The sequence below is a fragment of the Melanostigma gelatinosum genome (assembly GCF_949748355.1).
Source record: "Melanostigma gelatinosum genome assembly, chromosome: 22".
In the NCBI taxonomy this organism is placed as follows: Eukaryota; Metazoa; Chordata; class Actinopteri; order Perciformes; family Zoarcidae; genus Melanostigma; species Melanostigma gelatinosum.
Window position 1 is genome coordinate 6,298,780 of NC_136655.1, and position 22,739 is coordinate 6,321,518.

Sequence of the window (22,739 nt, forward strand, 5' to 3'; positions counted from 1 at the left end):
CATCCGGACTGAGCCTTTCTGATCCCTATTACCAACCTGACACACCTAACACCGCCCCTCAGTGCCAATTTCCCCTGACCAGCGAGACGCTGTGGACTAAAAATACCTTTTAAAGTCATGGAGGCTCCCTTCCGTACCTCACTCGATCTTACTATCTATGCCTGCGCACAGGTGCACCTGCTGCCAACACACACACACACACAAGCTGTGACACAAAGACACACTCGTGCACAGACATAAGAGGTCCCTCTAATCCTCTTTTCTTCTGAGAGATATAGGCCAATCACACACTGCTCTGCGATGTAAGCTGTTTTTTTCTGTACACACAGTGCATTAAGTCCTGCTGTAAAGTTAACTCACTGGCAATCAACTGAAACAACAACAAAAAGGTTTCCAAATCAATTATTCATCTGTTGCCAAACTAGGTTTTACCCTCAGAATACTTTCTCTTGCAGCAGCCACAAACGCCCCCAAAGGTGCCCTAACTCCGCCATCTGTTGAGCCCAGGTTACACAAACTAATTCAGCTGATGACATTACAGGAAACATATATGTCTGCAGTACATCTTTCAGTCGTCTTTCTGTTTCACTGCATGTAGAGGCAGTTTACTTCCAGCTAGATTCTCTGTGAATAACTGTCCTCGCTGGCTGAAGACAAACAAAGGCATCCGATTCTGGCACTCAACGCAATGCCAGCGTTGTACAAGTCACTTTTGTTTTCGTACAAATACACAACAGCACAAATACACAAGGCACCAGCATGCAAAGTCACGGAGAAATGTGTGCTTTGAACTGACGAAAAGCTTGAATTGACGCTGGTCTCTGAGATTGAGTGACATGAATGAAGTGTGTTGCATATCAGCAAAGATGTGCTGAACGCTAAATCACACATGACGCGCTTCTGTCTGGCGGCTCAACGGCTCTTCTGTTGCACATCGCCTCACCTGCATCTCCTCGTCATGACTGAGGTGGATTCAACAGAAAAGGTGCACGGAGTAACTAAGGGATCATAGTGTTCACTTCTCCTGTCAGTCTAAATCAATGTAAGGAAGTCCGAAAAATGTACCGATCAAGGATAAAGACTTTAACTGGGAACTGTTAATAGGATTTACATGGTCACAGTCTGGAAGCCAATCTCCAAACGCCACTAGTCCAGTGGCTGATTGAAGCTACAGCAGCATGTCAAGGAAAGGTGCAGTGAGAACGAGGTAAAACTATTGGTGAACAAATACACCCATACTTGTAGTTATACATCTCTAGAAGGTAGCCACAGTCACATCCCTGATTTAACTCGAGCAATTCTCAGTTTGTTCCAGGCACTCTTCTTCACACTGAGATCACTCAGATCGTGTGACAGTTCTCTGATGTCTTGTTCCTTGCAAGTTCTTATTCCCGCGAGTATACCAGACAACTTCTTTGTCTCTGCAGCGGAGGCTGCCGGTGCTAATTAACAAGGTTTTTCCACAGTGTTTCACACAAAAGCTGCTGCCAGAAATGAAAACACATCGCCGTTGAAAGACAGACCTAAAAGCGGGGTTTATTCGAGCCAAAAAGCCTGCAAGAATGGACATTGCGCTTAAGATGCATCATGGTGTTATAGCTCACATCTCACTCGTGCCTGTGTTATCCATGCAATTCTTTTTCTTTGGACAAATGTGGAATTTGAGAGAAACCTTTCAATGCTTGGCTCACCAGTATAATGGATTTGTGTCGTCTCCTCCTCTCCTCATCACCCACTCTTACTCCACATTCATTTTTCTCAGTGAATTGACATCAGCTGACATCCTTACCAACGCTGCTCCGGGGTCTAATGTGCTGATTCATCAGAAGTGGACTAAGATGAGTCGTTCAGGAGGAAAAGAACATTTTAGAAAGTAAACGGGATGAGCGATAATGTCAAAGTAATGCGGTTTGAATGCCAATCAAGTCATAAACAACCCCACAGCTCATGAATCATCAACAACACACACCTGTTGTCAAGGTACTGCGTTATTTCCGGTGACTTCATCACTTGGCAACAGGGGGGTAAGTCCCTTGAGTTCAGCTATAGACCAAACACGGATGAGTCACACTGACGGCAAAATGTGAGCACAGACAAACAAGACATGAAGCTAACGAAGGGTTTACATCAAATAGTCCAAGGCCAACTGTCTCTATAGGGCTTTGCAGTTTCCAAATGCTGCCTCAGCTTTAAATAAACCTTTTTTTCTTGACTTGTAACTGAAAAGTGACGTTTTGACCAGAAAGCTTTGGCAGTCCATGGCGATTTACCAAGTCCTCGATCGTAACGCTGCAGCCCAGAGTGAATCAGCATTCTCTTCAGAGACGGACAAGAATAGGTCATTGATCACCTCATCAAGCCGAAGGAACCAGTGAGCGGAGAGGTCACACTGGTGCGAGTCACTTTATATCCCTCCCTCCTGCACACGAGCCCTGCTGCACTGGTGTTGAGGAGGCGGGATCACAGCCATAAATCACGGCTTCTTAACAACAGTCGAGGAAACAGCACTCCCAGAGGGCACGGCCTATGAAGTGAAACCCCAGGGAATGTATGTGCAGAGAGACAAAGCGCTTGGTTATGTGATGAAAATGAGCTTTTATTTTAGTCGAAATAGATATACTTTGCAGGTCAGTTAATGTTGTTTTAAAGGGACTGTATGTAAGTTGTTGGTGTCGGCAGAGAGGTTGAACCTTGCGTTTCACTTTTGAAAAAAAAGAAAAGGAAGGAAGGGGTTCAGTCTTGACGAAAAATGTCATCGAGCACCAAGGAGAGCTGCTCTGTATCAGATCCCTCCCCAGTTGCCATGGTTTCTGCAGCAGCTGCCACTCACCAACAGTGTTCCTAATTATGGGATCACTTGAATATTAGTTCAATGCACATGCCAGTTCCCCGCAGTGCAGCACACCTACAAAGCCTACGGCTGTAAGCTTTCCACTTCATGTAGACGTTTGTGAACTTTATGTGTGTCACCGCAGCTCAAATTATAAATCATTTGATTTATAATTTTTAGGTAAAACATCATCCATGAAATGAAAAGTTCTTCTTCTGTGGTGATGACGGTGTTTCCAAAAATAACATTTTCTGGCCTTAAACTTTTCTCTCTTCTTTCATAATTTTATGACAATATCCCAATTTCTTCCCCCTTAAGAAAGCTCAAATATGGCATAAATACATTTCCAGATTGGGATTGATAAGGGAAATTCAAAATCTAAACAAATACATTTGCTTTGGACTTAATTAACTCAATATAATACAGCTTGCTATAATAATAATAATAACAATAATCATAATGCCAAATGTGTATGTATCCTACGGCAGCTAAGTTGTTGTTGAGAGTCTGTAAAATGAAGAAATGTAGCTGTGAGGAGCAGAAGAAGAGGAAACGCTTCATACAGGGAAGAAGCTCCTGAAAGCAAAGGACGCAGTAATAAAACCCTCCAATATAATGGTCCAGACAACTCCTTTCTACAGCCGAAAAATGTGTATTTTTAAGACACCCACACACACACACACACACTCACACACTCACACAGGACATACAAGGACAGTCGCTATGGTAACAGCACCAGCAAATTCATAACAGGTGTGTGAATCTTGAGGGCAGTGGACGTGATTGCAGCACTCTAATCACTTCAGCTGACATGCATGTGCACGCACGAGCACACAGTTTCTTGAGAAAGGGTAATTGTGGCCGACTGCGAAAGGAAGACATTTCTGTAGAAATATTACACATGAAGATGTTTGCGCTTCCACTTCCTTACCACAAGAGTGTGATGGGCTTTGACAGACATGGCTGCACGGGCAGTTAGACAACAGCGCCCTCTGGTGGTTCCTCGTGAGAACCATCATTGTCTCTGCAGGCCACAGTCCCCTTCACTGTTTGAGTTTACAGGCCTTTATAATGGAAGATATTTTGATTGACTTTCAGGGTGCTGGTAGTGTGCATGCTGGCTCACTGTCGTGGCTTACTGGGACACTGTGGCAGAACAGAGCCAGTGTTCATTTATCAGCAGCCAAACACCTGTGCGAAGTCAAAATGTCTGTTGTCTGCCGTGAAAAACTGTAAACTACCTTGAATAACAACTGCAGGATAAAGTATCTGTGGAGCACAACAGCAGTGTATTTAAGAGTTTCACTTTTTTTGTAATTCGTTAAGTGTGTTGGTTTTCTTCGCTAGCTGTGCATTGTTAAAAGATGAAGCCTTTCGTGTTACCTTGATATAAAATGAAGTGCAGCTGAGGACACCGTGTGCCGGAGGATTTTTTTTGATTGAAATGACTGAAATGAGAACAAATGGACTTTGTTTTTTGTAACGGCGATGTTTATTTAGACAACTGAATGCATGCCAGAAAGAACTCTCTCACTTGACTAACTCTGAGGGAGAGACCCGAATCAGGGACACACCAAACGTTGGAGTATTGGTAGAGAACACGATATCTGCTCTAAATTATTGCATTGACACATTACTCTTGTCATGTATTAAGGGGACAGGGGATGTGGGTACCATTGTTGAATCGAAGTTTAAGGAGCTTGGATCTTAAACGGCTTTGGCCAGAGTATCACGAGTAGTTAATATCACTGTTTTTGGCAAAAGGACAAAAGTAAATCACACCTTGCGTTAAGGGAACTTTACCTCTCACACAAAACACGTAAAGAGACGATAACAAAAGATGCACTTACTGTAGGTAGCATTCACATGCAGTATAACGTGTCTTCTCCTTCAGACTAAATTTAACTTTTTTCTCCACTATTTCTTACAGAGATTCACAGCTAATCTTTTTCAGTTTTGGGGAATTATCTTACACATAATGGATACCGGATGAACAAAGACATGTCGAATGGATTTTGGGAGAAAGGAAAACGTTGTGAAAGTCAAAAGAGACCAAATTGTGCTCGTCGTTCGTGGGATCTCTGTCAAAAATGTAGCAATGACACAAACCCCCTGTACTCGTAAGTCATTTTCAACCCTTTCATCCCCAAAAAAGGGATTCCTTGACATTCCTTCAGCCAGTTGGTCCATCAAAGCTTCCTCAGTTGCTGTTGCCATTGTTTCTCCAATATATTGATGAGCCAAAAACACCATAATATCAAAAATAAATGCAACCCTTTCACAAAACAATGAGCAATAAATAATAATCAAGTGGTGTTCTTGTACTGTATATGTACTGTATATACACAGAGAGTTAAGTTTGTTGTATATATGTACACAAAAACAACTGGCAGTCTATTTCAGACTGGGTTTTTAGCACAGCCTACGACTGGAATTCGTGCCCAGATTCTATAAATCCCAGAAAAAGCGACACCATAATAACTTACATAGAATCCTCAAGAGCAGAAGGGATAATGCACAATGAGACTATGTTGCTTGTAATTTTAGCCCCCCAAAATAGAAGCACTGGTCTGGAAAAGGAAAGGAAATATAAAAGAAAAATGTAACGTTTTTTTTTTTTAGGTAGGGTGTTAGAAAAAAAAAGAAAAGCATCTAGAATTCCATAAAATAACTAGCTTATTAAAACATTGATTGACAACAACATGCACAATGTTTCCCCAGCCTCAGGTGGAGATGGTTCTGATGAAGCACTTTCTCTGCACCGTGGCATGACTTTGCAGTTTTTTGCACGTGATACTGCTTCTATTTGTTTTATGAGGGACACTGGTGCAACCCCTCCCTGTCCTCTTTTTTTTTTAGGGTGCTGTCGTCTGTCTTCACTTGAAAAAGACCAGACGGAAGGTTCTTTTCTCCTCAAACAGTTCTTCAAAATAAGAGTTTTTTTTTTTATCCATTCCACATACACACTCTTGCAGTTCACATGCTCAGGTCAAAGAGGACAGCAGGTTGCAATGGACGCATTATTTCATCTCCAGAAATGTCTGTGTATCTCTTAATGTCTCCAAAACTGTCCTTTCAGCATACTAAGTCCATATGCCAACAAACACCTCACTCAACATTTTTTGTCCCAGTCTTATTTTAGTAGCTTATGTACAGGAAGTTGAAGTGTCTGCCAGGCAGTATCCTCAGAATCCAGCCATATCCTCACACATTTACAGTTTGCATTCTGGTTTTGCACTCCTCTGTTGATCTTCGTCCTCTTCACAAGTTCTGTGCATTTGAGTTTGTGTCTTTGAATTAGAGTTGTAAAGTTCTTGCATGAGTGCAGCTCATGTATGTCTATTCTAAAAGTGTGTGCTGCTGTTTTTTTTTTTTGACGGGTTTTTGTTTCTGCCGTTGTTGTGGCGAGGTCACTGAACCTTACATTGGACACACAATCGACAGAATGTGTTTGTGTGTTGATGTGCGGATGCATGGGTTTGTGCTTGAACGTGTAGATCTGGTTGCATGTGTGCATCGCTGTGCTTTTTTTTCCTCAAACGCTTCGTGGGGGTCTTTGAAGCTCATGGGTCCTCCTGTTGCGTCCCTTCTTATTTTCCTGCATCCGTCTCCACTTGGCTGCGTGCTGGCTGCTCGCCCTCGACCCCCCGGCAGCCTGAGAACCAGCCTGGCTGCCCTGCCCCTTCTGGCCGTTTTGCGTCTTCTGATTGTTCTTAGGTGCCTGGACACTCAACATACCCAGATTTGGTTGAGCTTTCTGGGTAGTCTGGCTTCGTGCTGACCCTGCCACTGTTGGCCCTCCAGCCTGGGGCCCTGGCCTGCTCTGTGGTGGACTGGCTTGCTGCTTCTGGGCGTTGGGAGCTAAAGCTTTAGGCCGTAATGCAGGGTTGGAACCGCCAGTGCTGTCGGGTTTACCCTGACCGTTGGGCGTCTTCACCCTCTTCTGTTTGCGTTCTTTCTTCCAAACTCGATCGCAAAACTCTTCCACGCTGTTGAGGTCTGGGTGGTCCAAGAGAGACAGGAAATCGCGATACCACAGCCTGTGCTTGGGAGAGGCACCGACCCCGCCTCCTGCACCGGGAAGTCCGGGTAGGATCTCCCCCAGTTTCTGGGTGGGGATGACCTGGAGGTTGAGGCGCAGCAGGGGCTGGATGAAGCCGTGTTCGACAGCCTGGCAGTGGTAGATACCTGTGTCGGACTGGGTCAGACTGCGTATGAGCAGGCCCTGGTCTGTACGGAGCACCCTGTCATCTAGCTTGATCTATGAAAGGAAACGGAGAGAAAAGCAAAAATAAGATCTTGGAAAAAGGGAAATAGACAAACAAACTTAAAAGGCAAACAGGTGTGTTCCCGTCTGGACCAGAGTTTCTAGAAACATTCAGATTTCACAATTGATTCCTTGTTTTAGGACCTAGAAATACTTTGCTTGGAATAAAAATGTGTGTGTTGTATTGGTACCCGCAAAAAATAAATCTATTACCTTGTTAAAGAATTGTTAACGTCCACCTCGCACGTAAAACGAAACATAAGATAAGATGTTTATAAAAGATAAAAAGATTTGCTTCTGATCAGCCTTAAAACGCTTGGATCTGTTACTCAAACTGGACTTCTTGGATTGTATTTCTTCGCATCATCAGTACCTAAAACCACAGGCCCTGAACGCCCGGTTAGACAAATACAGCCACAGTAGAAAGTCAGGCAAACGTTAATGAGTTGCATCATGGGGTCAAAAGTCAATCTAAACATTGTCACTGAGGTTTAAAGGCCACAGAGGTCAGAGTTCATGACATGATAACACAGAGAAGGAAAGGTGTGGTGAGTCAACATTGGGATGTGTGGGTTTTACAATCACCCAGTTGCACATTGTCCGTTGCCTGCTTTTTTTCAGAGGCAAATCAGCAACAACGTGAGCAACGTACACACCTCGTGCTTGCGGTCGTCGTTGGGCTTCTGCAGCTGCCAGTATGTGAGTGCTCTCTGAGACTTTGGGCTGCACTCAAGGAACATACTGCTGTTCTCCACACCATACACGCCCCGGTCCTCCACGCTGCCTCCTAAGCCGTCCGAATCCTCTGATCAAACCAAAACACACACAGGGTCGGGAGAATGAGAAGTGTGTGGCGAGAAGGGGCGAGAGAGAGAGTGTGTGGTGGCCATTAAGGTACCATGATGCTGAAGATCTGAGCATTGGGAGAGAGGGTCTCCGTTTCGGATGTCCTGTCGTCTGGTTCGCCTGGGAAGAAACCACGATGAAAGTGAATGGCAGAAGTGGGCGTACTGGTAATGCAAGCAACATGTTCTACAGAATAGACCAGAAATGCACTTCTCACATGTTCTGTTCTCTGTACTGTTTGTTTTCAACCACTAGGGGGCAATGTTACACAATACAATTCCACATTCAGCTTCACCTACGTTTAAGGACTGGAGAGTGGCTATTTATTGAACCTTCGCTCCACTGTTGGAATCAAAATTGAATCCTGGCAGAATTGTAGGACACATAAGCCTGCAGAGCAATGAAACAACAAGCTCCACTGCCTTCCGATGAACCGTTGTTATGAAACACGTGCAGCATGGTTTCACCCTTGAAAAAGCAGCCCCACTCTCTGTCGTCCACTATGTCGTTCAGATTTTCCTGCTGTGACGGCAAGGCGTTTTCATGGCCTGGCTTTACTGACTAACTGCGAATGTGTCTCCCCTTGTTCCTCGTTGTCATGGTCGCGTTTAAAATCTCTGATGAGCGAAGAGGTGAGGTAAGCCAAAGGTGAGGCGAGGGTTGGAAAGAAGGAAATAAAGTAGAACCGTTGTAAAAAAAAAAAGACAGATGGAGAGAAATGGTCAGCTCGTGTGTGAGAATTCTGCACGCAAACATTTGGCCACTAACATCCCTCGTCCTTTACTTCTGTGTGCCATATATATATATTTGGACATTCGTCTTTCTGTCTCTTTCTCACACATGTCCCTCTTCTTTTTATTTTTGCTTCCTCGGCTCACATTCCTGTCTTTTTTGGCCGTCTGAGCACGTGCGGGGCCCGGTGTCTGGTTCTCATTCTGGGAGGGAAAATATTTGCAGTGCAGAGAGGAGCCGGTCCTGGCCTTAACCACGGGGTGTGCCACCTCCTCTGTAACCCTGCCGGGCTGGAGTATACCCACTGGCCTACTTCTGCTGGTGTGAGAAGTTCTGGATGAATGAGATGCAGGGGTGTAGTGCGACGTGTGTGTGTGTGTGTGTGTGTGTGTGTGTGTGTGTGGGCTGTGGTGGTCAGCCTAATCCTGCAGGATACAGCAGAGGGTAATTTGAGGGTGTGTATGTTCATACCTCCTGGCTGCAGGGTGAAGCGGTCAGACAGCTCCTGTTGGCTATAATTTAGTGTGTGTTTACTTGTGTAGATGTATGTTCTTTTTATGACTGTGTGTGTGTGTGCGTGTGTGTACATCTTGGCTGTCGGGCGACGGCTTCACAACTCAGAGCAACTGTTGCTGGCAGAAGTTAGAACCCAGGTTGCTGGATTGTATCTCTTGGAATGCATAATTGGCCTGTGCGTATTTAATGACTGTATTTTGTGCCCGTGTAATATCCCAACTCCTGATTACTTCCACGTTTAGATGTTTTGGCATGAACCGTGTAACCGTGTCCTTTTTTTAAAAATTCACAGCAATTGCTTACAGAAACAACGTCATCTATCAGGATGCCCTTGAGCAAAGCATTCAAAGCCGATTGCAAAATCAGACTGGCAACTGAAGGCATAAACACGAAGGCAGGCTGTTGCTGAAAAGAAGCATGCAGGTTCAGCAAAAGCCCTCTGAGGATAAAAAAAAAAAAGGTCAAAGATTTGTTTGGTGCGTGCATAATCCTACCTCTTGGCGGTCGGAAAGTATCTCGAGCACTCGCTGCCGTCCCAGGCGCAATAAGGGTCTCTGGCCAGGCAGCACTCAGCGCAAGCTTTCCCATACACCTCACAACGATGTAACGACATCTGCGATACGCCCAGGCCAGAGCCAAGGTACAGCTGTTGCTGTGGGAGCAAAAGAAAGAGCGAAGATGTAAAACTTGAGTATTCCTGTGGGGCTCGGTTGGAAAGGCTCCCGTAAAGATTAGGTGGTTGTGGGTTTGGCTCTCGGTGGGCACATTACATATCTCTGTGTTTGGATATCAGTGTTTGTTGAATGGCCCAAGCGTTCTCGCTCTTTAGTTTCGCTTCTAGCCCTGTCGACAACTCCTTACCTGCTTAGTGGACAGCTCCATGGCAGTAATGGCGGTGGGTTCCTGCACAAAACAAATACAGCACAGCTGCGTTACCACCACATCTGTGGACGTAGTGTTTATTTCTATAGGCAGCAGCAGCTTCATGAGTTGTTGTTACGCTCAATTTCCAATGTCTTACCCTGAAGACGGTCATCTCTTCGAGCACCACCTCTTCCAGGTCATGCCAGCTCTCTCTGGGTATTGTCACCACCTTCAGTACTGTGCCCATGTCTGAAAAAATATTGGCATTGACATACAGTATATGTTTTACATTTTTATTATTTTTTTTATTATTTTTTATTTATTTTTTATTATTTTTTATTTTTCTCTGTGTATGTCATTTATTGATCCTAGGGTCACATTGTGTTTTTTATGCTTTTAAATGTCTGCTCTGTTCAGCACTTTGTGATGTTATGTCTGTGAAAAGCGCTATATAAATAAAATTCATTCATTCATTCATTCATGTATTATACATATGTATATAAGGCTGTTTTATCAAGTATGAGTAATGTTTGCTGTTTAAGAAATTCACTGTTTAAAGTCCTAATCTCTGGCTGTTGGAATATGTAAACTTGCTTAATGCGTATTGTAAATACGATTTTTATCTAAAGGTTGTTGTTTGAGTTTTTTTCGTACATAGATGCAACTGTAAAATCAAAATACAGAAAGAAAAGTAACTATTTTCATGTTTTAGTTGTTATTTCAAATATATACAGAACATGTAGAAATATCTAAGAGCTTCGGTGTATCGGGAACTATAATGCTGCGTGCTTTAAATCATTTTTAAACTGACTATTATTTTTTTTTGTGAAAATGCATAACAATCAACGTTAAATACCATGTCACTGTGACGGATTTCAACAATTTGGGTTGAAAAATTCCTGTTGGAGCACAAAGCAACGACAAACTGTGAAGTTTGTGTACCTGTCCCGATGAACATGACGTCATACTGTCCGTCCTCTGCCTCCACTCTGTCCACCACCAGCTGGGAGAACTGGTAGTCCACGTCTGTTCGCACCATGATGGGACGCCCGCCCATCGGGTGCACTGGGTTGTACATGGCTGGGTGGCCCCTGGCGAAGGTGATGACGTCATCAGGGAGGTCCTTTGTGGAGTCGAATCCTCCAAATGTCTTGCTGGGGCACTGAGAATCAGACCAAAGTGGGCGGCAGGTAAGTTTAAGTAAAAAAAAATGAGAAGCAGTGTTGTGCTAATTTCACTTGATTGCTTGTAAAATCACTACATTAGTGGATAAAGACTCACAGTGCCGGGGCGGGGGTAGGGCACCCTCCCCTGGAAAGGCACCCACTGGTAGTTGGGTCCATCTCTGTGGGCGTAGGGACCCAGGAAAACCCTCCTGATGTCTGCCATGCTGTACATGCACACTGCCGAGCCTTTGAAAATGTTACTGTGGAGAAAGAGACAGAGAAACTTAGAAGGGGTGAAAGACGAAAAGAAAAAAGATGAAGGGAACAAAGAAAGACGACACACAAAAGGGATTCATAAACAATCGGTCACAAGACCGGGATTACGAGCTTGTGAAATACTGAAGAAAGACAACAAAATGACCCTTCATCGCACAAAGACGGAGGGGAGCACGGTTCGTCATTACCTAAGTATAGGAATGACAGATTGGAACTTCTCTCTGATTGCTTCCAGCCTCTTGAGAACAGGAATTTGGGCACACCACCAACAAAACAGAAGACCTGGTTCAGAGCATTTTTGAAATCCCCTTCAATATTTTGTGAGCGCTCGCTCGAGCCAGTTGGGTGGATTTTGCGTTCACTCGCCAGGCAAGGCCCAAAGCAGGCAAAGTCAATCAACCATGCAAAAACAAAAATAAAAATAAAAAAGCGAGGAAATTTCGTGGAGTTTTACTTCAATTCGTACTCTGCCCAGGTCATCCAGAAGACAAGCAATTTGAGCTGTGACTCATTAAAGTGGAACATTTGGGAGTTTCACAGGAATATTCCAAGAGATATATATATTCCAAAAGAGTAATTGACACATTCCTGTGGAGATTGTGAGAGAGTAAGCTGGCTGTTTAAAATCCTGCACACCATGAAGTCCATTAACCTCTGACCAGATATAAGGGGGATTTTATAGACGTGCAATTATTTATTTGTAGGTCAAGATGTTCAGAAAATCATTCATCAGCTTTTTGTCACTTTTTACAGATGGTAGATTTTAATTTGGACAGCCAGTCTCTTGCACAGGCAGGAACCAAATGCTCCAATAAGAGTCAGCACGTCCTTTGTCTTGCTGACTGCAATGGGAAGTTGTGTCAGACTAATTAGGGATGTGGCTGGCATAAACACAGCCGACAGTACTCACCAAAGCATGGAAGATGAATGGATTAGCATTTGAAAATGTTAAATACAGAGAAATTCAATTAACTCCAGGAGCAAAAAAAAAGGAAAAGAAAAAAAAGACTCCAATATCTATGCTTAAGAAGAAGGACGAAACATGTGTTGGAGCAGATACACACAACTTGAGGGAAAGGCACACATTTTCAGTCGACCCCACAAAACTGCACACACACACACACACACAGCACAATCAAACATTGATCTGTCAGTGGCAGCTTATTTGTGCCTCATTAAGCAGTGATATTAAAAGCCCGGTCCCTCTGAATCTCTTCTCTAATCATCTCTGAAAAGCGGCCACTTAGAAAACCAATTAAACCACTCTAATTCCTCAATGCCCCATAATTGAATTTGAAAGTGTGCATGTGTGTGTGTGCGTGCGTGTGTGCAGTACACCCACCACCACGTACCGACCTCTAGCTTTTCATACATTTCCAGAAATTAAAGAAAAGCCATACGGGCCCGGTGATGCAAGGCGCCTGTCGGTATGCGCTAGCTTGCGCCGGCGTGTTATTCAGCCCGTCTTATCATTAGCGGTGATTGATGGTGAAGTGTTTGTCCTCCTTTGAAAGCGGTTCAGAGACACCACTGGACACAAAAATAGCCCCTCCTCCTTCCCAAATGCAAATTCATCATCATCATGATAAGTGCCACCATCTGTGCCATTTCAACTCACTCATCTGGCCTGGCCCATGCCGTCACCTCTCCGCATGCTTCAATAGAGCCCCACCCAGCCTTCTGAAAACCCTCATTCAAGTCTGGGGCGGCGGCCAGGAGAGAGAGACGCGCGTTCCTGCTGAGTGAATATAGTGTTTCTCTCGCTCCCTCCTGCGCCATAATCTGATTTCCCTACAAGCCTCTGCCAAGGTTTCAGTGAAAAAAAGGGGGGACAGGTAGCGAGAAACCGGCTAAAAGCAATCTCCATCCTGAGATGTGGGGAGGGGAACCATATGAGGGGGGAAAGCGACCATAAGACACCTGTAAGTGGATTACGGGACAGGGAGTGCTGTCTAGGTATTTGACGGGGGCACGCTCGCATCCTGCCATGTCATTTAGAATGGTTAGGGAATTACAGATAAAGGCATGGAATAAAGGCATGGAATAAAGGCATGGAATAAAGGCATGGAATAAAGGCATGAAATAAAGGCATGGACTAAAGGCATGGAATAAAGGCATGGACTAAAGGCATGAAATAAAGGCATGGAATAAAGGCATGGAATAAAGGCATGGAATAAAGGCATGAAATAAAGGCATGGACTAAAGGCATGGAATAAAGGCATGGAATAAAGGCATGAAATAAAGGCATGGACTAAAGGCATGGACTAAAGGCATGGACTAAAGGCATGGAATAAAGGCATGGACTAAAGGCATGAAATAAAGGCATGGACTAAAGGCATGGAATAAAGGCATGGAATAAAGGCATGGAATAAAGGCATGAAATAAAGGCATGAAATAAAGGCATGGACTAAAGGCATGGACTAAAGGCATGGAATAAAGGCATGGACTAAAGGCATGAAATAAAGGCATGGAATAAAGGCATGGAATAAAGGCATGGAATAAAGGCATGGAATAAAGGCATGGAATAAAGGCATGGAATAAAGGCATGGAATAAAGGCATGGACTAAAGGCATGGAATAACGGCATGGAATAAAGGCATGGAATAAAGGCATGGAATAAAGGCATGGAATAAAGGCATGGAATAAAGGCATGGAATAAAGGCATGGAATAAAGGCATGGAATAAAGGCATGGAATAAAGGCATGGACTAAAGGCATGGACTAAAGGCATGGAATAAAGGCATGGAATAAAGGCATGGAATAAAGGCATGGACTAAAGGCATGGACTAAAGGCATGGAATAAAGGCATGGAATAAAGGCATGGAATAAAGGCATGGAATAAAGGCATGGAATAACGGCATGGAATAAAGGCATGGAATAAAGGCATGGAATAAAGGCATGGACTAAAGGCATGGACTAAAGGCATGGAATAAAGGCATGGAATAAAGGCATGGACTAAAGGCATGGAATAAAGGCATGGAATAAAGGCATGGAATAAAGGCATGGACTAAAGGCATGGACTAAAGGCATGGAATAAAGGCATGGACTAAAGGCATTGAATAAAGGCATGGAATAAAGGCATGGACTAAAGGCATGGAATAAAGGCATGGAATAAAGGCATGGACTAAAGGCATGGAATAAAGGCATGGACTAAAGGCATTGAATAAAGGCATGGAATAAAGGCATGGACTAAAGGCATTGAATAAAGGCATGGAATAAAGGCATGGACTAAAGGCATGGAATAAAGGCATGGACTAAAGGCATTGAATAAAGGCATGGAATAAAGGTTGTGATAGGCGGAAAGGAAATATGAAGCGTGTGCGTTTTTCGAATGCAGAGGAAAATAACTTGTCGAGGACGGTTGCAACGTTGAATTTATATCAGTTCCTTCTGATCTCGTAGCAACAAATCAAAACAAAACAAATCTGATACTACCAGCGCCTGTCAAGTTGTGTTGCCTTTGCACGCACATTGCGGCGGTTATAAGTAAAGATGTGGATGGGTCTGTACCTGGATGTGGTGAATACGGCGTATATAACTGGATTCTTTGGGTCCTTGGAGCTCATGAGGAACACATCCTCTGGAAGAACAAAGCAAGAATGGGGGTGACGGTGAGGTTTTTGTCATCAGCGTTTGAAAGAGAGGCTTTTCATCGAATACACACTTACGCAGCTCGTCAAAGTGTGTATCGATGCCGTTGACCCCAGGCACTGAACACATTAGCCGGGCCTTGAGGAAAGTGGTCCACTTGTTCACCAGGCTCCTGTGACCTCCCATGTCATTCTGTATCACAAACCCCAAAAAAACTCACATTTCTGCAAACTGACATAAACATGCTGTTATTTCTGTAGGACGATGCAGATTTGAAACAAATGATTATGTAATTTTTTCATGTCTTTTTGAGTAAACTGTGATACGTTTTCTTTGTATGTGTGTGTTGTTACCTTACACAGTTGTCCTATCCTGGCCATGGTGGCCTTGCCAGTGTTCTCTCCGTCCATGGCGTTCTCCTTGAAAAACAGGAAGATCTTATCGTCTTCAGGGTTGTCACTTTCTGGGATCAAGTTAACACCTATGAACCTGGGGTCTGGAGGGAAAGGAAAGAAATTAAGCACAGAAATGACGTAGTATGCAGTAAAAGTATGCAAACATTTGTTCAACACACTTAAATCCCACACAAACCTACAGAAATGTAATTTTACGATCCAACCTCCGCCCCATTGACAATCCTTTCACCCCTATTTCACACCTCCAAAAACCTAATCCCCCATGATATTCCCCAGTCACGGCTCAGTAATAACAGCCATTCACTTGACACACTGGCGTTACAGTATCTGACTTTAACCCAAGTGAGCGCTCCAAGTCCAAATCCCACATAACTCCTTCCTCTCTAGGCCACATCCCCACAAACACACATGGCTCCGATTGTCCCCGGTAACACTTGAATCAATTTATCTCGACTTTAAGCGCGAGAGGAAATCAAAGCTAAACGGGCGAGCCGAGGCCCTTCGTGCTGAGATATCTCTGAGAGGGACTGAGGAAAAGAGGCCGCAGTCACTGCGGCGGCGTCGCACGTAAAACGAGCCGGTGTCTAGGAGCTCGGGGGTTAGCCGGAGAGAAACAAGCCGTGCCGTGTTACGCCTCCATGGCCGTTTAGGATATAGAGTAGCTGTGAAAAAGACTAGTGTGGCCAAAGTGGCAAGCAGATTTATAAGCGCTGTGCGGGTGCGAGACCTCTGGTATGAATCACGTACCCCACACACTCCTCGTAGCTCTGTTGTGAATATGTGCCGTTAAATCTACACATTCATAAATTCAACCTCACCTGCCCTCGCATACGAAAACAGGCTTCTGCCGGTGTTGCCAACCATTGAGGCCATACAATTCATTACATTTTATTCCCAAACAAAAGGCCACTGTATTCAGTCGGCGTCTGATTGCACCTAACTGTTGAGTGAGAGGGCATTAAAAGGGTGAATGGATGTGTAAATACATTGCATGACTAAAGACCAGCAAAACCAAAGCCATACCATTTAACCCTAAATCCTTTTTTTTAGAATCAACTGCTGTTAAGAATTCATTCCCAAGTTTCTTTCTTGTTGCCTTTGAGCACCATGTAACCTTGTTGATAAAGGCTCAATAGAATATCCCCATCCCAGTAATCCGTGCAATTACAATCCCCCCCTTTGTGGAGAAGGAGTTGGATCTTGCCGGGCCGACAGGCTACAATCCCCGGGGCATTTGTTTGAACAAGGTGAAAGATCGATGGGGATTAACGCCGTAACAATGGCGTCTCCCTTTTAAATCACTCTTTATTAATATGCCACAGCAATCAGCACTGCAGAGAACAGTGTTTGTGATTTCTGAGGGTGCTGGGGGACGGTGGGGGGGGGGAGATGAGAGGAATTTGACTCCACTACAGGCAAACAGCTGAGAGCGGATTAGTTCTGTGGGAAAGATGGGGGGGGGGGGATGGCACAGCTTGAGGGAAAGGTTCAAACTGACCTTTTGAGGCTCCCTAAGTCCTCCGCGGTGCCGAAAGATAGCCAGACAGAGTGAACAGTCAACCCTCACTGCCGCGCTAATCTTACCAGCGCAGGCAAATCCAGTGACTTTGTGAATGGGCTCTGATATCTGATGTCTGCACATGAATGGAAATGATTGGAGACTTGAGGCTTGTGAGAGAATGTAATGCTTCGAAGTCCATTGAAAAGCTGAATAGTGGAGGTTATTGTGGGCCACAAGTGCCCAATTTGACTTTAACAGTAACGTTGGTTGGAGTTTGTGAGGTTTGAAAATGTATGTTATCTAGTTTTTGCAGTCTGAACACTATTAACTTCAAATGTAAGCTTCAAGATGGAAATTGCCTCTTAAAAAACAGGAAATGCAACTACAGTGACAAAACAGAGTATATTAAAAAACTAATTTTTTCAAGAAAAACTAGATTGTGCAAAACACAGATCATCTTTTTTTTAGGAAAATGTATCTCTTCAGGAGTTAACTTAATTTATTTCAGCCATTAATACTTTCTTCACATGCTAAAACAAAAACCTTTTTATTGCTTTTTTTGTTTGTTTTTACCATTCAGCCATCTTGAATCATGCTGCTCCGTTCTGATTGGATGATGGTCTCCCAGGGTACGGAAAATGGCAAAGTCCCTTCCCATGAAATCAGCAGATGTGCCAGAGTACAGCTCTCCATCTGTTAGTGAGGAACGTGTAGTTAGGAACAAATGACCAGTTCCGAAAGTGAATGTGTACTTCCTGGAACTAATCACGGCGGAGATCAAACTCACCGATCAGCAGCGAGGCCGAGAGCATTTTGGGGTCGTAGGGGCTTTTCCCGCGGCCGTTCTCGAAATGCGAGGCCAGTCGAAAGATGTTTTCCTGTGGTGGAAAGGGTCAAAGTTCAAACGGAGGCCAAACTGAAAGCCACATTAAGACTGGCTAAAGGTACATTTACAGCCTGTGTTTCAAATTACACCAAATTCTCATTATAGCAAGCAGCGTTTGGGATGGGAAGCACCACAGCCTTTAGGCCGATTTGATTACAGATCATCAATAATTTCTAGAACGAAAAGGAAGAATGGGGAATAAAGGAGGACCATGCAGCAAAAGCACAGCTCACCCTCAGAATGCAATAGAATTTAATAAAAAAAAATAAAACACACAAAAGAGAGACCCAACTTACTCTGTTTTCTTTAAATCAATGACTGACAACACTACTTTAAACTCAAGTGAACCCATGCAGGGTCTTCTATACTCAAAACCTGCATGGTGCAAACAGTCATTCCTCCCCCATTGTGGGACTGCAGAACCCATGCTGGTACATTGATTAACCTGTAGACCTTTATCAGGATGACTGATTCAACTTTTATGCAGGGAAGAGGTTGGTTCATTTCTGACGGCTGAAGTCGAACCATGTAGTGACCACTTTTTCTTTTTTTTTCCAATTCTTCTTCACACAAAGGAAAACATTGACGAGAAGATAATCAATGAGGGGAATGGTTAGTGCTGTGCTTGACAGAAACCCGTGCAGGTCTTTGTGTGTGAGAGCATATACTTCGTGCAGCTGCTGTGCACATATTATTTCAAGGGGAAGCAATGACTTATACTCTGTCATTCGTTTACTATAGCGCTGGTGTCACACGCTCAATTGAGATTTAAATTACCTTTTGCATATATATAACTGATTAAACATGTAGTAAAAAAAAAACTACAGCAGTCGCTGAATCAACATTAATGCACCCGATTTATTACCTCTGCCCTCTTGCCCATTTCCAGAAAAGAACAGATGGGGTGGAAGGCTCCTGTGCCACAGATGTACAGGTGGGTCTGGTTGAAGGGTTGGAGGACCCGGATGAAGTTGGAACACTCTTTCTGGAAAAGAAAAGAGAAATAGAACATCAAATACCCCAAACAATGTATAATTTCATACATCTGGCGAAGAGATTTTAATACATTTCGTGTATGCATTACCTGTCTCTGTCTATATCGTAATACTACCGGTATAGTATATGATACAGCCTTGGAAAAGCATGTGCAACTTTTTTATGAAATAGATTGCATGTTGGCATTGATTTCCAACAGCCTCCTCCATGTCATAAAGTTTGAATTAAGTTTTATCCTTCATGAAAACAACGGTGACAATTTTAATAGAGAAAAGTGCTGCGGTGATGCAATTGAGAGAGTAATAGGAAACAGAGACTGACGGAGGATAAAGAAAAGCTCTGATGGAATTCCCTTTAAAGCAGGGACTTTCCAGTTGGATTGGAAGAGACTTAAGTCTCCTTTAAAGGAAATCCCACCTGTAAGTCAAATCAGGCACTCAGATCTTTAATGATCCATATGTTTGAATTTGCTGAGGGTGTTTAGGTTGGCTGCCCAGCACATGCTGATAGTCCCAGTGGTGCGAGACTGTTTATTACAGTGCTAATCAACAGGATTGGTTAATGTAGGAGGGCTATTAGCAGCCTGGAGGAGTTGATTTGGGCACATGTGGTTGACAGATTAGCCTGAGTTTTTGCCTTATTATAAATACATGCTGAATATCCACCTAACAAATAAGTTGACATTTGCTTGGGGATTTGAAAACGCAGCACTCGCATCACGTCCGAGGCAGACAGCCAAATTACCACTCATTCTCCCTCCCGTTAACACATGCATCTCTCCAGGCTTCTAGACCTCACTGGCATTTCAGTTGGGTGATTTGACGGTTTCACTCATATGAGACATAAACTCATTGAAAATGTATGATTCGTCACTGCTTGAGCTAGCAGCCTGTTAGCGTACCTTAGCATAAAGAGTTAAATGAGAGTTAAACAGCATATAAACCCCAGTAAAACCACGAATTGTCACTTTTGTACTTCAGGTTTTGTAAGATTATACAAACCAGATATAAGAGATATAGACAGAGTGTGTGGACTTTGGACAGAGCCATTTCCAGTCTTTATGCTATGCTAAGCTAACTGGCTGCCAGCTACAGCGTCAAATTAAACGTACAGACATGGGACTGGTATCAATCTTCTTGTCCCATTCTCAAATTAGCATTTTTCACTCAATGTCCCAAAACTATTTATTTTATATGAAAACTTATATGAATTGTATGTCAAAATATGAACTTGTTTCATACAAAACTGTAGCATAGTAGTTTCTAACGACCTGGGGTTCATTCAAGCATGCAACACCTTTAAACTGTGCATGTTATCATTAACCGAACAACAGTCAAACATTTCAGCCACAGGACTACAGCTTAGTTCACAGACTCAACTTCCATGACCCTACAAGTCTGTGTGTCTGTGTGACGGCGTAACTTAACGACTTTACCCTCTGTCTTTTCTACTGTTTGAACAGCGGCAGCTCACATCCCCCCCCCCCCCCCCCCCCCATCATTCTCACAACCTTATTATATGCATTTCACCAACTCCTATAATCCCCCCCAATATCAGCAATGTTTAGGATTTTACATGGCTGTCTTCGAGTTAAGACTCATCCGCTACGTGGTAGGTAGGTTGCGCAATAAACACAGATGGACGTTTGCTATGCGAGCCACTCAAACGTGCGGCTCTGTCTTGCCCCCCTGGTGAAAAATGGTTTCCCTGATCACAAACCATGTCATGATGTGAAAACCACAACGGCCGCACAGGATAAATGAGTCATTATTGGATCAAACTAACGACTCCCTTTGGACTGGGTATTGAAGATGACTTTCCGTAGGAGAAATGGACAGATTTGTGAATTTTGAGATTATAGTGAGGTCTCTAATTGAATGAAGGATAACTTTTGTGTTTCCTTTAATAGCTGTAATAGCTGGAAAAATACTCGGAAATGACATAAGGCAGTTCTACGAAACTGTGAATCCAGTATCTGGGCCCTTTGTTTGCTGAATTAAATGCAACAACCTGGACCATGTTACACACATGGTCCTGCCAAGGAGAATGATACAGCCATGAGGCATTTTGTAGGGGGGCAGCTGTTACATTTGTTCTGCGGCTGTAAATTGTGGTTTGGAGAAATGCATCACTTTGGGAGCTCCGGATGCTTTGGTAATGTCCTAATCAAGGTTCCTCCCTGCTGCACACTCCGTCTCTGCTCTCACCGCCTCATTTTCAAGGGTAAACACTTTCACAGCACGCAAACACCTCATCATTGTGTTTTGTGTGATTTTGTTCCCGCCAGAAATATTCCCTTTTTCAACTGTGCGAGGGAGCGAAGGTGTAGTGTTGCTTGCGTGGCGGCGACTTTGTGTTTGTGCGAGAATCCCAAAAAAATGCTGCCGGCGAGTTGGACCCGAGTCAAAGCTCTGCGATTTAAAATGACGACGTGGTTCTGGATAATCCTAAAACCCCGCAGCCCGCTGCACTCCAGACTCATCCGGCCATGAAATTAAGATCAGATATAACACAGAGAGGGCCTATCCAAACAGCAACACTGAGAGAGCACACACTAACACCGCTGTGCACACAAACAAAGCTGGTGGCATATGGTATGTGTTCAGCAAACCTGTGCACATGTGAGCTAACACACAGCGTCAGATTGCCAGAACGAATGGCCTATAGAGCGCACACTGTGCCAGAGGTGAGATGGCACATGGCTACTGTACTATCACCTAATCTATCGGACGGGTGCTGGATCCAGGCAACTCCTCCGACGCTGTATTGCATTCCAGAGACATTTGAGGAATTACCTGGATGCATGGACAGACATATCATTTGTGCAATAGAAGCATAAAACTGTGGGGAAGAGCTGAAACGACGATGCCGTCATGAACGTGGACTTACCCCGAGGTCTTTCCCTGCCCACTTGCATTCGTCCCTCTTCGAGGGGGTGGCAGGCCACGCGATCTGCGCAAACGAGAGAGAGAGAGAGACAAAGTCACACTGCGCTGGAGGTGGAGTGCGGAGACGTACGTGTTGTTTCATCAAACAGGGGAAAGCAGTGAGTCAATGCGATGAATCAGAGGAAATCAAGATTTGTGTTATTCCAGGCGAATGACTTTGGATTGGTCATGCTTTATTTTGACAAGTCACTCGCTCCGTTATTTCCCTGTATGTCCCCGGTCATATCGTGAGAGTTGGATGTGCATACGATACATTAGGGATGGACTTTTAAACAGCATAATGATGGACTGCATGAAAGTGTAATTAAAAACCAGGAGAATCAAACTGAGGTCACAATGTGCTGTGTTTACGTGAAATCTAATAATATACATATGTAGGAAGACATGGAAATATACACCCTCTCTATTGCATTACATTTTATATGGTCTAGTTCTGGTTCAAATCATGGCATTGGAAGAGTGAAACTCCATTCTACAGCTTAAATCCTGAGCATATGGTTCTACTTTTCACTTCAAATATGAAGAGAAAACAGGCTTTTGCTACCTTGTTTTGGAAAGGACGCACTGTGAGCTAAAGAATAGCTTTGCACTGTCCTTAAGATCTATCTGGTGTCACATGAATTATAAACACACGTGGGGCGCACAAAGGTGCACGTGGAAGGAGATGATTATATATTCAAAAATTGGGTGCGATTGAGCTCACTTGTTCTGCTGGTGGGCACGCAGATGTGGAAAGACGAAGGAAATGTATGCACACGCATGTACATGTATTATTATGTCCATACAACACACACACACACTACACAACTACAATTCCTAATTCTATTCCGAGACTTTATCCCGTCTCCATGTCAGCTGAGATTCCCTCTCTTGGGAATCTGCACTGCACATTTCATGGTAATTACA

The 22,739-nt window shown here is 43.8% G+C and overlaps 1 protein-coding gene across 2 annotated transcripts; it reads right to left on the bottom strand.

The window, feature by feature from the left end:
- Window positions 1–5,163: 5,163 nt before the first annotated feature.
- On the bottom strand, window positions 5,164–21,834 carry LOC306796034 (semaphorin-3aa-like). 2 transcript variants are annotated; one of them, XM_079294803.1, is made up of 15 exons: window positions 21,775–21,834; window positions 18,755–18,874; window positions 17,791–17,881; window positions 17,577–17,696; window positions 15,440–15,582; window positions 15,164–15,278; window positions 15,006–15,075; window positions 11,337–11,481; window positions 10,998–11,217; window positions 10,213–10,304; window positions 10,053–10,094; window positions 9,686–9,843; window positions 7,996–8,063; window positions 7,754–7,902; window positions 5,164–7,091 (listed from the first exon to the last, which is right to left on the bottom strand). In XM_079294803.1, exons 2-15 carry the CDS (start codon window positions 18,770–18,772, stop codon window positions 6,366–6,368), a joined length of 2,157 nt encoding a protein of 718 aa, XP_079150929.1. In that variant the 5' UTR covers window positions 18,773–18,874; window positions 21,775–21,834; the 3' UTR covers window positions 5,164–6,365. The 2 variants fall into 2 exon arrangements, with proteins under 2 accessions (XP_079150929.1, XP_079150930.1); XM_079294804.1 differs by lacking the exons at window positions 17,577–17,696; window positions 17,791–17,881; window positions 18,755–18,874; window positions 21,775–21,834 and having other exon boundaries at window positions 15,445–15,554.
- Between the last annotated feature and the right edge of the window lie 905 nt (window positions 21,835–22,739).

Coding starts and splice junctions, on each gene's coding strand:
- LOC306796034 (XM_079294803.1), bottom strand. Junction 10,305..10,997: donor CGTCATGTTCATCGGGACAG/GTACACAAACTT, acceptor ATATTTTTTCAG/ACATGGGCACAGTACTGAAG. Junction 7,092..7,753: donor ACGACGACCGCAAGCACGAG/GTGTGTACGTTG, acceptor TTCCTTTCATAG/ATCAAGCTAGATGACAGGGT.